Here is a 15,900-nt window from a genome sequence, read left to right on the forward strand (position 1 = left end):
ATGCATATAAACTCTTATACGATTTAATTTTTAATACAAAACATATTTAATAATTTCTGAAACTTACATTTCTTTATGAACAAAGGCATTTCCGGAGAAAACTTTTCTACCAAAAATACAAATGGCATATAACATTCCGACACGCAATGTTGAAATTGAAAGAAGACGAAAAGAGTATAAGAATCTCAAGGTAGAAGATGTTTTGAAAGAGGAAGATGTCAAGTCATATAATATGTTACCATTTGAGAAAATTCACCCGCTACTTTCCTACGATGAGAAATACGATTTATACTCCAAGGCAAGTTATTTACCATTGGAACTATTTGACGACGAGGAATACGATTGTAGGTGAGAAATTTACTGTTATAATAATTGTATGTTTGTCAAGTAATGTTTTAAATATTAATTGTCACAGTTATTTCAATTACAATTTATTTATTTTTATATTTTTAAAATTTTATATTTCTATATAAATTAAAAATTAAAAGTGTAACGATATTCATATATAGTAATCTCAACAAAGATAGATTAAAAATAAATATAATTTAAGATTAAAATTTTATGCCTACAAAGAAGCATCTTAATAAATATTTAAAAAATGTTAAATATAATGTATTGAATGTAAAAATATATATTTTTAAGATATAAAAAAAAATTAAATAGAAATGTTATCTCTATATAAAAAGGCATAAATAGAAATGTTATCTAATATAATAAGGCATGTAAAAATTAGTAAATTTAAAATATAAAACATGTGAAAGAGTAGCTATTTTTCTATTTACTCTAAGAATGTAAGCAGCATGTAACGATAAGCACTTATGTTTAATTATTACTTCAACTTTTTTTACTTACACATATGTCTACATATATTATAACTTATAATTATTTTAAAAAAATACAAAAATATTTAAAAAATATACAAAATTGTTGAAAACAAAATAACTTGTAAAGGACTCTTCTAAATGCAAGATAATAACTAATATATAGTAATAAAAAGGATTTTCTCGTTAAAGTAGCATCATACGATACGATGTGTACTACAGTGGCTTTAGAGGAGCTTGTAGTTTAAACATAATTTTACAAATTCTGTACGCTTCTATGGTTTTAGACTAGAGAATGAAATTTGATATATTGTAGCAAACATCGTATATTAAAGTAAGTCACTACTTGAGTATGTCAAGTGGAGCTTCCATTTTAAAGAAGCATCATCAAAAATTTTATACGTCAGAGATTATATTCGTATTTTAAAATTTAAATTATTATAAAATTTTTTAATGATAGAGAAATTTATATTATATATTATATTTATTCAAATTTACTTAAAATACATATTTATTTGTTTTACAATTTTGTCTAAAGATTTAAATATATTCTCTTTATAAGCGATCTACTTTTTATAATTTCTCTTTCTCTCTCTCTCTCTCTCTCTCTCAACTTATACAATTTGTATTTCTTTAAAAGTATTTTTTGCTATTTCAATACTCTATCTTCACCATTGTTAACATATAATTTTCTTTTGCAATTCGATAGAACAGCAGAGGAATGGATAAATTTAGGCATTATCAATGGCGTTCATTATCCGTTACCAGCCACAGTATTTGTTGAGAGGATTATAGATAAGAAGTGGATATTTGATCACGATGATAATACATGGAATAATTTGTATGGTTGGTTTAACGCCGCCGTTATGGGTTATGATAACGAAAGAAAAGTGTGGACTGTTCTCACTTTAGATGGTTTTAAGCGAAAATTTTATTTGCCTAGAATATATATCCGATTTTTTGGAGAAGATCCTAAAAGATTTGCCAAAAGGATTGCTGCTGCCATCAAACAGAGACAAATCGCGGAGACTAGTATTAGGTTAATTCAGAAATATTTTATAGTAATATTTTCAAATAATAATAAGGAAAATATAAACCGAAACACAATTAATTAAAGTTGAGTTTTAATATTATGCGCAATAGATGACTAAAAAAATTAATTTGTCGAGATAAAATGATATGAGAGATTCGCTGTACAAAATTATGAAGCAAATTTATGAAGTACTAAATGAAATACTAAAATTAAAAAAGATTTTTTTACTTTTTTTACTTAAATTCTAATAAATAAAAATTTAATAAATATACATAAGAAATGACAAAGGATCTATTATTTTCTAAATTTTTTATCATGTAACATAATTAAATGACACAAAGAGATTCATGTAACTAAAAGAAGTTTTAACAAAACTGATCTCAGTATTTTATATTTTATAAAACTGTAATAACACTAAATGTTGTTAAAGTAACTTGTAAAGTATCCATTTTAAGTAATGCAAAAAAAATTGGATTTTGTCAATATGTTCAAAGATTTATTTTTTTAACAGACTTCAAAAGAAAACGTAGGGTACGTATTAAAGTAGAGAATTCTGAATTTTTTTCTGTAATTCTAACAAGATACTTTGTAAAACGATTTGAAAGTTTCTCAGAATAATTAAACCATATAATTATACGTAGGTATCACTTTTATTTGGACTGTATGCCGGTAGAAGGTATGCTAACACTCGATGAAAAGCAGCAAGAAGTTATAATCTTTTCAGTCACGCGAAAAAATTTCGTGAAATATGAATCCAAACGTCTTTTGGACGTAAGTATATCTCCTATTTATTTTCTTCAATTGCTGATTCTTTTTTAAATATTTAGTCAATGGACGAAGTTGTGCTGGAATATCGTCGCGTAATGTGCGATCTTATGTGGAGATCTCTCGTACAACAACAACCAGGAATTTTTAATTTCATTACGTGGACTGAAATTAATGACACTCAAGAGCTTAAAATACCAGAAATGGGAAAATTATGCACTGAAATGGAAAACTTTACGGTATTTACAAAGAGTATTTTGCGTTTGATAAGCATCTTACTCAGGAGATTTAATCAAGATTTATTGCAGGAGATCAAAAAGATTTTCTCTGAGATGGTTTTGTATATTTTGCCGGAGGTATATCAAGCTATGGAATGCATAGTTGTCGAGTGCATTAACATATCGAATATGAATCTCTTTGTCTCGAATTATGGAAAATCTATGCATCTATCGGAGTTCAAACTGCAGCAGCAGCATGAGACTGGTACAGTGATAAAGTATCTGAAAGAAACGTGGTTGGAGAAGATTATACAGTCAGTCAGGCTGTGTTTAAGAGATGTCGGGAAAGGATGGTTTGATATCGAACAGAAAAATTATGATGTGTCCGGTGTAATAAAATTGAAACGATTTATGGATCTTATTTCACATCGAATGCAGGTAACTTAAAATATTTGATTGACTTAATACAGTTGTTTCAGTTTTAATACGCATAATAAAATATGTGTTTAATGCATTTTATTTTTTTATTGCATTTGTTTATTTTAAATTCTCTAATATATAGTTATATAATTATAATTTTTATTATGATTAATTAAATAAAAAAGAAAAAGTTTTAAGAGATTTTTCTTGTTATATTCAAGAAGAAAAATATTATTTTAAATTAATTTAAAATAAAAAGTGAAAAGATCAATTTAAACTCGTATTTGAAATTTTTAACAAAATTTAAAAAAATATATAAATTTTATAAAATACAATTATTTCACTAACAAATTGTATTAATTATATTATTTTATCTGTTACTAAAGGGTGCTCTTCGAGATCTCGTGAAAAAATCGATTGTTTTCTATTTAGAAATATTAGAAGCTCCAGCTGTTTGTACATTAAATGTAGATGCAAATTTTGTGTGGGGAGATGATCTCGTAAACACACACTTTAAATCTTCAGTGAATCCTATCTTTAATATTGATATGTTTATGAATGATAAAACTGTTTATTATTTAACAGATCCTGATTCATTTGAGGTATGGATAACACATATTTTGTAAATTATTTCACTCATTTATAGATTCTTTATAATTAATAAAAACAAAGAGTAAGGGTATAGCAAGCACATATTTAAATTATATCTACTATTGATTCGATAAATTAATTTTATTATAAATCGTGTGTCTAAATATTAAATGTTAATAAATTATTTTATTTTTAGGAAATTATTATAGCCATATTAGATAGTTCTTTAAGTCAGTGTCATCAAATTAAACAAGTTCACCCTTTCTTGTTACCTTTCTTGACATTCCCCAAAGATTTCTATCTTACCTCCGTCGGCTTACTGGAAGAACAGATTTGCAAAGTTCGGGAACGCCTGAGGATCGCTTATCAAAAGTCTGTAATACCCCTAAAGGCATACGCGAGTGAATATCAGCAATATTTAGAAATTTACAAATTGGATGTCGAAAAATATGTAGAGTGAGTTCAGATCGCTTCAGGCGATATCAGAATATTTAATTGAATTTCTGAATCAAAGAAGAACGAGATCGATTAACAAAGTGAAAAAATATCAATTATCTTTTTAATTATCACTTTATTTTTGTAGGGACTTTAAAAAAGCAGGTCACACTGCTGCGGAAATCAGAGATGAAGTATCCTTCCATTTTAAGATGAAATCGATCCTCGAGTACGCACTGCCGAAGGACATTGTTATAGGACCTTTCCGCGTGAATGTTCGCCCTCTTAAGGAATTTCTCGTGCAGAAGCGACAGAAATGTTGTGCGCAGTTACTTGTCATGTTTACTGAGAGCTTAAGAACGAAAATCGATGTTGTTCTGTCTGATTACGTACAGATCCGAACGAGACTAAAGTTATCCCCACGCAATATCGAGCACTTGTTCGAAGAGCAGGACTGGATAGAAATTGTACCATTAATAGTGAAAAATCTGGATGAAACCGTACAAAGGCTGAGGCATGAATATAATATCTTCGATCACTTTTGGTGGAATCTATCTGACGAAGATTTTGAAGCCAAATGGCAAGCTATCGGTTTTCCTCGGCAAGTGCAATTATATGTAAGAATTATTAATGCTTTGTATAACGATGCATTAATATAAATAACGTATTATTATAAATAACAAATAATTAAATTAAGTAATTAATCAAATTTTTTTAAATATATTAACATCTTGAAAAGTATCTGTCAAAGTATCTGCCAAAGATTAAATTATCAAGAGTATTGTTAAAATTATTATGGAATAAATTATTTAAAATTAATGACCTTATAATGTCCTAAATTAATAAATTTGACAAATATTTTATCAAGCAATTTTTTAATAATATAATAATATATTACTTTCTAATAAATTATTATCAATCTTTAATTTTGTACCTTTCTATCATTTACTATACACAGATCGACGCGGCAAAGAATCGTTTTGTCAGTGAATATGAGAAATTTCATAAATTGCAAGTGCAAGACGAAATTCTTTTATTGGAGAGAATCAATACACTTGTAGGAAACGTTACTATTATAACATTGCAGGCGGATATCAACAAAGCACATGAAATGGCTATAGAAGTAAAGAAAATTTGGAAAATGTTAAAAGATTGCCAAGAATCGGGTTTATTGTTGAACAAGCGGCAAAAATTATTCGGCATAGATGTTGTGCCGTTCGAGCAATTAGATAAATTAATAATGGAATTCGAACCTTACCAAGTCTTATGGATTACTGCATCCGGTACATGTTATATACAGGGTAGTCAAAAAGTATCGGACCCCCCCAATATTTCTGTTCCCTTGCATTTTACAAGAAAATGTTTCAGACAAAAGTTGTAGGGTTTAAAAAGATCTATTTACTGATCTTATCAGTTTGACCTTGGATGGCGTCGCCAAGGTCAGATCGAAATTACATTAACTTTTTTAAATGGAATGAAAAGAGTGTCCGGACACACGCCACACTTGCCTTAACTGGCCGGACACACGCCACACTTGCCTTAACTGGCCGGACCCACACGCCACTCTTGCCTTAACTGGCTGGACCCACACTACAGTACACTGTAGCTTTCAAGCCTTACAACTCGGAAAGTACTCAACGAAAATAAACTTTCTTGTAGTGTTTTGGAAAGGTCTCGAGATAAGCTACAAGAATATGCAATAAAAAGTTAGGTGTTCCATTTAAAAAAGTTAATGTAATTTCGATCTGACCTTGGCGACGCCATCCAAAGTCAAACTGATAAGATCAGTAAATAGATCTTTTTAAACCCTACAACTTTTGTCTGAAACATTTTCTTGTAAAATGCAAGGGAACGGAAATATTGGGGGGGTCCGATACTTTTTGACTACCCTGTATAATACATTTTAATATACAGTAAATGTTACATAAAATTTTTTAAATATTTAATTTGAAATGGTAATTTCAATAATATAAAGTGTTAATAAAATTATTGGCATTTTTACATACTTTTAAAATGCAGATTGGTTAAAATGGCAAGAAATATGGATAGACAATCCTCTGATAAATCTCGATGTCGATCAAATCGAAATTGTGATTTCTGATATGTGGAAAACTATGTCGCATTGCGTGAAAATATTTCAAGAGAATCCAAGTAGGTTGAGATTTCGCTTAGAATTTATTGAGTTTCGAATGTATTATATGTGAACTACAAAGAAACTGGCGTCTACAAAGAAACAGAATCGTCTATGTATTTTTCATGGTTTATAGAGATGGCTGCTATAGCGTTCAATATAAGGGATCAAATCGAAGCATTTAAGCCCTATGCTGGTATGATACAAGCTTTGCGATATCCAGAGATGAAAACTCGACACTTTGACGAGCTTACAAAGAAAACGAGTATACAAATGGCACTCACGCCAACTTTGACTTTTAAGAGCTTACTTCTTCTTGATATAATGAAATACGAAGAAATCGTGAAGACCGTTGCACATGCTGCGACAAAAGAATTCTTGATAGAAAGTACACTAAATAAAATAATGGTTGATTGGAAAGCAATCACGATGGATATTTTACCTTATAAAAATACGGGTGTGCAAAAATATTTTATTCCATTTTATAGATTTTCCAATACATTTCAAACAGACTCAAATATCATGTATCAAGTTTTGTATCTATTTTATCTTACACATAAATATTAAAAGTGTGATTTTAAACGATAATTTATATTTTAGAAATTAGAAATTTAACATTAAGATCTTTGTTATCTGTGTATTTTATTAAACTAATAAGTATTAAATATTTTGTTTTTTAATATTTCTATTAAATTTAAAATATGTGTTTAAAAAATATTACAATTAACGCATATTAATCTTTGTAATATAAATAGTATCATAATTTTTATTAGATAAATATATTATGAAGATTTCTGATGAGGTCATCATTCTTTTGGACGAAGATATATTTAAAATTCATCATCTTAGATTTAATCCCTTCAAAGCTGCTTTTGAGAGTCAAATCGATGAGTGGGAAGCTAAATTAAGATTAATTCAGGAAGTGATCACGCTGTGGATGGAGGTGCAAAAGTAATAATCACATCTCGACTTTTGTTTATTATTGCATTAGGATATATTCGTATTGATTTTGTATGCACAGGCAATGGATGTATCTAGAACCAATATTTGCATCTGAAGATATTAATCGGCAATTGCCAGTGGAATCACGTAAATTCAATACAATGGAGCGTAACTTGACACGTATTACAAAAAACGCCTACGATTACCCATATGTACGTAACACAAATTTATTTTCTCATTTTGCGCGCATTTTTCCGTTCCTCGACGTATCGAAGCGTTGAAAATTCTAAAAAAGTATCAATTTATTTCATACAATATGTGATAAATACAGTGTGATAAATACATTAACAAATTAACATATTTAATTTATATTGTTAATTTTGGAATAATTACAGAATATATAACTAAATTTTCTAAATATTAATGGATTAAGAAAGAATTTTATACTTGTATGTTATCTATGTTTTGTTGATAATTTTTATTTTATTCATTTTCTTAATAATTATTATTTTAAGCACATATTTGCATTGACCAATAATTTGTTAGCTATTATTTAAGGCAATGTATTTGTCCAGAGCATTTTATTATTTAATTATTAGAGAAAGAGAGAGAGAGAGAGAGAAAAGATATTTTATAATATGTAAATTTTTTTATTTCCAAAACGTTGTCTTACATAACGCAGGTGATTACAACGTGCACGGATAAAGTCTTGTTATCGGACTTGAAGGAATGTCTTTTGATCCTAGAAACTGTCGAGAAAGGTTTATCCGATTATCTGGAAACTAAACGAATGATCTTTCCGCGCTTCTTCTTCCTGAGCGACGATGAACTTCTGAAGATAATCGTTCAGTCTAAAGACATTCAAGCGGTGCAACTGCATCTAAAGAAGTGCTTCGAGAACATAAAGAGATTACGATTTGAGAATCCAGATCTCAGGATAACGACGATGTATTCTGCCGAGCACGAAGAGGTCGCGCTACGGCCAACGATCTATCCCGAGGGAAATGTGGAAAATTGGCTGGGGCAAGTCGAGAATGCGATGCGTAATACTCTACGTGAGATCATCGGCGAGGCCCTTGAAATAATAGAAACGACACCGCGTGAGGAATGGGTGTACATGTGGCCGGGCCAAATAGTTCTTTGCGGAGGTCAAATACAATGGACTGCTCATGTGGAAGAAAGTATCAAGAACGATACTGTGCCCACCTATTACAATTTGATGTTGCTACACGTACGTATTATATCTAACTTATAATCTAGCGAGAAGTGATACATAGAATCGATGTGAAATTGAAATCATCGATATCAAGCCGTATCAAAATAATATTCAAAATTTGAAGTTTATTTCGAAATTTGTACTTTATGTAATAATTTTAAAAGGAAAAGATTAACTTGTGGCACGTATTTATCGTCAATTTCTTAAATGAGCAAATTATGTATTTTCTATTAGAACATCGATATTTTATCATTTTAATATTGATTCGAAGATAATTTGATATGTTTTATAAATATAATATTACTTTTGCTATTATATAAAATAAAAAGTAAAAATAAAAGATTACATTGTATTAGTGAAAATGGCTAATGTAAAAATTTTATGATTTAAGTTAATTTAGATTTATGTTAACATGCAATGTAAATACAATGTTGATTCTTCTGATAAGATCAAAATCAAGATATAATATCAAAATAATTAAAAAGTAATACTTTTTACAAAGAGATTTAAAGTACGACTAATAAATTTAATAATACATTTTCACAAATACTTTACATAAGCTTGCGATTGCCAAGATTAATTGATTTATGCTGAACCATTCAATAATTTTAATAAAAATTAGACAGGGATATTTAGTCACATATTAAGTCTCGAACAGTAATATCTCTTTTCTGTAGAATTTTATTTGTATATTTATCATTCGCATTTATATTGAACTAATATAAATTGGTATTTAGACTTCTCAGTCCGAAGGAGAGGAGAGAGAATTTCATCTTCTCTTATAATTAAAGGAAACCTTTTCGGATTCAGCAACCCATTAGTGACTCAACCGTTGTTAGACTAGAGACTAAGGACGAATGATTGGATGCACCCAGATGTACAACCGCTCACCGATCGGCTAAGTAACAATTGAAGATGATTGGTTCTTACCTTTGGATCCAACTAATCATCTTTAATTGCTGTTTAACTACTCAATAAGCGGTTGTGCATCTGAATGCATCCATTGACTATATGAAATTCTGTAATATGATGCGCTGGCTAACTCCAATGAGAATTGAAACGTTCATTTTCAGTTAATTTATGCAATAAATTTTAAAAATGTAATAATTTAATTTGCGCATTAATAATCCTACTGTATTCTCACTAGCTTTGCTTTCGTACAGTTTAAATTTGAAAAGTTCATTATTTATTTGTGATCAATAACTTTGATATTTTAAATGTAATTCTTTGTTGAAAAAATACTCTATGGAAAATAAAAATCAGAGCGTAAATTGAATAAAAGAGAAGAACGAAGTGTAAATAAAATGTCTCTAAGCTTTAACGTCTCTCATACGTATTATTAATCGAATTTTTGTTTTAGAATTTTATTTACGTTTCTGTCACTCTCCCCTTACATTCGATTTATGTTTCAATTTTTGTTTTCCAGGTAATGATAATTTTTTTCAATTTTTAATTAAATATTTTTTTTTTAATTAAATTTCTAATTAAATTTTAATTAGAATTGTGAAATGTAAGATCTGTATTCAAAACGTGCTTATAACGTTAATGCACTGTTTGTCATTCTATCTTTGTTTTACGTAACAATAATGAACAATAAAAGTATAAGGATACGCTATGTAATAGCTCTGTGTAAAAATTATTTTAAATATTCTTGAAAATTGTGTGTTTGAGTTTGTTGAAATATTATTTAAAATTTATTTTGATTTTAGCCTTGTAGACTATAAAACGATTTTTTTTTAATGAAAAAAAGCTCTCAACTGATGATGAGATAATATTGTGATTTTATGCGAAGTTAAAGTAAAAAGTTCTTTTTGAACTGTTAAGAATGCTTTTAGAAATGGGATAAAACAGAAATTCAGAATTTCTTATTTCAGGACATAAAAAAGAAATTATTTTTGTTCTCTCTGTACTATGTGGATAGTAATCTAATTCAATATAAATAATTGCAGTAAAAAACAAGTGTTCATCGATTCGAAATCGAATCATTCTGAATCAATAATTCAGAAAATTGTGACATGAATCAATCGAAGTCAATGAATACTTCGAATAGTTTTCGTATACATTTTCAATGTAGATTCGACATTGATTTGATGAGCGCTTTCTCGCTGGAAAAATAAATAAGACTTGAAATCGTTGTATGCAGTGAATAGTATAATAATTTTATCATAATTGGATAAATATTTAATAGCTGTATATTTTGCTTCCACTTTGGAATCTCGAGAACATTAGAACGTATAAGTACGCTTAAAACACTTCAATGACATGGTTGTTAAAGAGTTTTACTTTTTTTCTTGTTTTTCCTTTTTTTTTGCATTCTTTTATAAGATGAAGTTTATTAAGTAAATGTATCTCTCGACTTTTTTGTTCTTTCTTGGTGACATTCTCTTATACGGCAAAAAGTTTAATAGTTATATAAAGTAAATGGCTATCTCGCTTCTTTGAAATTGTATACTGTATATAAATAACATTAATGTTCATAATTTTAATGAACGTTAAATAAAAAGATTCTTTATTTGAGAAAATGGAAAGATAAATGTGCCTGTAGACATATTTATTTGTTGTGTATGCAAAGAAAGTTTAACATTATATTTTTTTTTAGTAAGTAAAAAGTAACTTATAAATAATCAATGTACGTTTGATTAATATCTCATAGCTCGAAAAATTGCAAAAATTAATACGTGGTCCGCAAACTGAAGTACAAAGATTGATGCTGGAGGCTGTAATCACAATTGAGGTTCATGCCAAGGATGTTTTATACAAACTAATTCAAGAGAGAGTAACCAATACCAACGAATTTGAATGGATCTCTCAATTACGATATTATTGGGTAGAGAACAAGGATTTGAAGATTCGCGCAATAAATGCTGAATTTTCGTATGAGTAAGTTTAATTTATATTGCATAAATTATCAAAACTGTAAAAAAGAGAGATATAAACTGTTGATAAATCAATTTTGCTTATAACTGAATTTGACAGAAAAATGTTAAATGCAATTTAAAAATAAAAATTAGAATAGTAATTTCTAAGAGAATTAATTTAAGTTTATATATTATCTCTTATTGAATTGTATGGAAGTCATCTGATAATATGTTATGCACTGAGGCAAGTACGTAGCTAATAAAATGACGAAGTTTTTAAGCATATTAAAACTTACACACTTATCCTAAGCTGTTTACGTCTTTTACATATATTAAGCAAAGGGAAAAGGGAAATTTTAGCTTTAATAACTGCTCGTTGACCCTGCAAAGTTGATGACTTTTTAATTGCACCTTAAATTTAATTTTAGTACCACTTTGACTTATTTTGGGTATAAAAGGAGTATTATAGCACAGTCTCATAAAAGCTGCATAGAAAATATCATTTTAATAGATAAGATGTTCTCTTTTGAAGCCATATTACTTAAATATTAGCTGTACAAAATACGGATTTTTCAGTATTCATTTCTTAGTTTTCTACTTTGCAATTTTTATTATGCAAGAAAACGGGAGAGAGTACCTCTCAAGTTAAAAATTTTTCTTGGCAGAAATATCACAAACAAATTCAATTATATAATATCGCTTTATAAACTCATTTTTTACTTTGAAAGTCACGTGTGGACTTATAATAGTCACATGCATTATTGGTAATATAAATCAATATCTTTGTTTTAAATTCTAGTAGAGAATTTGTTTTATCTTTATAACATATTTTTATTTTTTACATTATTAAGAAATTTTAGTAATATTAATAAATTAAATCTTAATTTTCACAGTTAAAATATATTTAATTAAATGAAGCAAAAACCAAAGTAAAAGTAAGATATTTTATCAGCTCTCTAAGACTCTTTCAGAGTTTCCTTTATTGTATCTCTTATGAAAATGTACTAATCAGTTTACAATTTAAAATTTTTATAATTAACTTTCTACTTTCAATTAATATCTTAACTTTCTACTTTCAATTAATATCTTTATTTTACTCATAGTTTCTTTTTAATTTTGACTTATAAGTTCGACTTTAATAGAAATGTGTTACTAAACTTACATCAAATTTATTTTTTCTCTTTCATAGGTACGAATATTTAGGTAACAACGGAAGATTAGTAATTACACCATTAACCGAACGCTGTTATCTTACTCTTACCAATGCATTGCATTTAAAATTCGGCGGTGCACCAGCCGGTCCGACGGGTACTGGTAAAACAGAAATCACAAAGGATCTCGCAAAAGCATTTGCAATTCAATGTGTGGTTTTTAATTGTTCCGACCAGCTGAGTTTTCGATCTATGAGCAAAGTTTTCAAGGGTCTTGTCAGGTAAATTATGAGAATTAGCAACTAGCACATTGTAACTCAAATTACATTAATAGCATAAGTCAATTAATTTCATTAGTAATCATTTCAATTAAGTCCAACATTTTGTGATATTGCACAGCACCGGCGCGTGGGCGTGTTTCGACGAATTTAATCGAATCGATATTGAAGTGCTATCTGTAGTAGCGCAGCAAATCACGACCATTCAAAAAGCACAACAAATACAAGCGAACAAGTAAGTAAATGAAAGCTTGATGTAAAATAGCTCGAAATAATTTAGGAATCGACAGTTGAATGTTAATAATAGCAGAGAAGCATTGAATATTGTTTTGTAATTTTAGAGACATTTACTGTATTACAATTCGAGCAATGAGAAAATGTTATTTAATTATAGAGGCGTTTGATACAAAAGTACGACAAATAATTTAAGTTATCTTTCTCTTACCTATTTTTATCAAATTAAAAATTTTTTTTTATACAATTTATTAATTTTAAATTTGCAGATGTTTCTTTGAAGAAATCGAACTTACCTTAAAGCAGTCCTGCGCCGTATTCATCACTATAATTCCTGGTTATGCTGGTCGAACGGAATTACCTGACAACTTAAAAGCACTCTTTCGACCAGTAGCTATGGTGATGCCAAATTATGCTCTTATCGCTGAAGTTTCTTTGTTCACCTATGGCTTTGTGGATGCTAGGAACCTCGCCAGAAAAATTACGACGACTTTTAAACTATGCTCAGAACAACTAAGCACACAAGTATTCTTGTTTTTCTTTCTTTTCTATATCCTTTTGCTTGTTTGTTTCTTCTTTTTCAGGAAAAAATAATAAAATAAACATTTCAATAATACGAACATTATTACATTTATTTTATAAAAACTGAACATACATAGAGGACGTTTGTTAAAACTGCATTAAAATAATTTTATTATAATAATAGATTGTTATGTATAATTAATACATTATTTTATTTTTATTTATGTTATATATTAATACATAATATAAATTAAATATTCAGATAATATAGTTACTTCATACTACAAAAAATTTTTTTTATTATTTAATATCTTTAAAATATATTAAGACTACGTATCAATTAGTTATATTTTATAATAAATTGATTTCTCGATTGTGATGAAAATATATATGACAGGAGCACTATGACTTTGGTATGCGTGCAATAAAAACTGTTATTGCGGTTGCGGGTAATTTGAAAAGAGAGCAGAAAGATCTTGAAGAGGACCAAATATGCCTACGTGCCTTAAAAAATGTAAACGTACCCAAATTTTTAAAGGACGACTTGAAATTGTTTAATGGTACGTTAACATTTATACATGTCAATTTTTATATAAAAGCAATATTGGATAACAGTCATAATGCACCAATTATAATGAATTTTAGATATTCATTACATACTTTTTGGCTACTCATAATCATTGCCTTTTTTAAATAAACATCCACAAAAAGAAATTAATAAATTCGATCATTATTTTTCTATACTTCTAGGTATTATATCAGACCTCTTCCTAAACATTATCGAAAAATCAGTGGATTATGGAATCCTAGAAACAGGCATCCGTAGTTCTATTAAGCAAATGGGTTTAGAAGACGTTGATGGTAAGTTTAGTTTTTTATTTATAATCTACATTTAACATGCGCTTTTTCGTACTTTAAATATATAATATTGTTAGATCGAATATGTTATATTACTAAATCTTAATATAAAAACGAAACGAGTTTATAAATATTTTAAATATTTTGGTATAGAAAAATAAAAAAACGAAAAACTCTAAGATATATGTATATTGATAAAACATATCACTTTGATTAATCCTAACAAATTCTAACAGATTTATAAAAAGAATAATAGAAAGACAAGTTTTAACTTTCAAAATTTATTTACGAGTTAATTATTAGTCAAATTAATACATTAGTCAAATATATACATAATTTATTAGTCAAATTTATCGCAAACATAATAAATGTGTATGTTATATATAGTTTATAAATGTATATATGGTATATACATATACCAAATATATATATGGTATATATTTTTGTTATATATTTTCATGAAATGTAAAACTGACAGTTTATTTTATGGAATACAACGTGTAGTATACCAACAAAAGTATGAATAAATCGAGAGTAAATGAACTTTGAAAAAGCTTTTGCTGTTTAAAAATATGGATAAAATACATTAAAAGAGTTATATTAATAAACACAATAGAGTATAAAATTTGCATACTTGTAAATATGTTTATTTTACAACAACAAGCAATTGAATGAAAAATAATGATGCAAATGCAATACAAGGTGTCCTAAGGAAAACTGCTGAAATTATTTAGCTTTTATTCTGTAATGTATACGGAGATACCTTGCATAATAAATGGTTGTAAATTTTTGAATATATCTCACTTTTTGTTTAATTAAAAGACAAACACATAAGCGTATACGTATATAAAATATATAAATTAATTTAGCTTTTTTAGTTTGAACTTACTTTGTTTAGTTTAAACTTAAAAAATCTGACAAATTGCTTATTAAGCTACATACATTATTCTCTTTTTTATGATCAACAGATTATTTATTTTCTTTATTTACATTTGTAAAAAGTTTAATTAAAATGCCAACATATCGTAATAAGCGTGCGATAATAATTTTAATTGTTGTTTGATTAAAATATGATTTTCATCAACAATTCTTGAAATAAAAATATGTTAATGCATACAATTTTAGGATGCATATGTAAAATTATGTAACATATATTGAATATTTGTACAGATATCTAGGCTTGGGTAGTAACTAGTTAAAAAGTTAAAAGTTAAACAAAAAGTTAAAAAGTTAATAATTTTTAACTTAATTTAGTTAATTTTAAATGCGTTAATGTTTAACTTTAACCAGTTATTTTTAAACATTAATTTATTAACTTTTTTTTATGTTAAATTGTTCTATCTATATAAATGATAGTACAATACATCGGTACCATCTTCAGCATTGTATAGAACGAATGTTTAGCGTAGGTGGTTTACTATTGGTAC

General features: G+C 27.8%; 1 protein-coding gene across 1 annotated transcript in view; it reads left to right on the top strand.

Annotated features, from left to right (window-relative positions):
* LOC113003340 (dynein heavy chain 1, axonemal) overlaps nt 1-15,900 on the top strand; it is a 132,388-nt gene that overhangs the window by 12,869 nt on the left and 103,619 nt on the right. The window contains exons 3-22 of the mRNA XM_039457520.1: nt 86-348; nt 1,531-1,860; nt 2,496-2,625; nt 2,682-2,858; nt 2,928-3,275; nt 3,644-3,859; nt 4,045-4,304; nt 4,432-4,900; nt 5,242-5,566; nt 6,303-6,434; nt 6,551-6,871; nt 7,188-7,365; nt 7,436-7,568; nt 8,039-8,587; nt 11,226-11,452; nt 12,620-12,862; nt 12,981-13,094; nt 13,363-13,618; nt 14,013-14,175; nt 14,366-14,476. Of these exons, the coding sequence (XP_039313454.1) occupies nt 122-348; nt 1,531-1,860; nt 2,496-2,625; nt 2,682-2,858; nt 2,928-3,275; nt 3,644-3,859; nt 4,045-4,304; nt 4,432-4,900; nt 5,242-5,566; nt 6,303-6,434; nt 6,551-6,871; nt 7,188-7,365; nt 7,436-7,568; nt 8,039-8,587; nt 11,226-11,452; nt 12,620-12,862; nt 12,981-13,094; nt 13,363-13,618; nt 14,013-14,175; nt 14,366-14,476 (4,909 nt within the window). The 5' untranslated portion in view covers nt 86-121. The remainder of the gene's footprint in view (nt 1-85; nt 349-1,530; nt 1,861-2,495; nt 2,626-2,681; nt 2,859-2,927; nt 3,276-3,643; nt 3,860-4,044; nt 4,305-4,431; nt 4,901-5,241; nt 5,567-6,302; nt 6,435-6,550; nt 6,872-7,187; nt 7,366-7,435; nt 7,569-8,038; nt 8,588-11,225; nt 11,453-12,619; nt 12,863-12,980; nt 13,095-13,362; nt 13,619-14,012; nt 14,176-14,365; nt 14,477-15,900) is intronic.

This window comes from Solenopsis invicta, chromosome 14 (genome assembly GCF_016802725.1).
Source record: "Solenopsis invicta isolate M01_SB chromosome 14, UNIL_Sinv_3.0, whole genome shotgun sequence".
Lineage (NCBI taxonomy): Eukaryota > Metazoa > Arthropoda > Insecta > Hymenoptera > Formicidae > Solenopsis > Solenopsis invicta.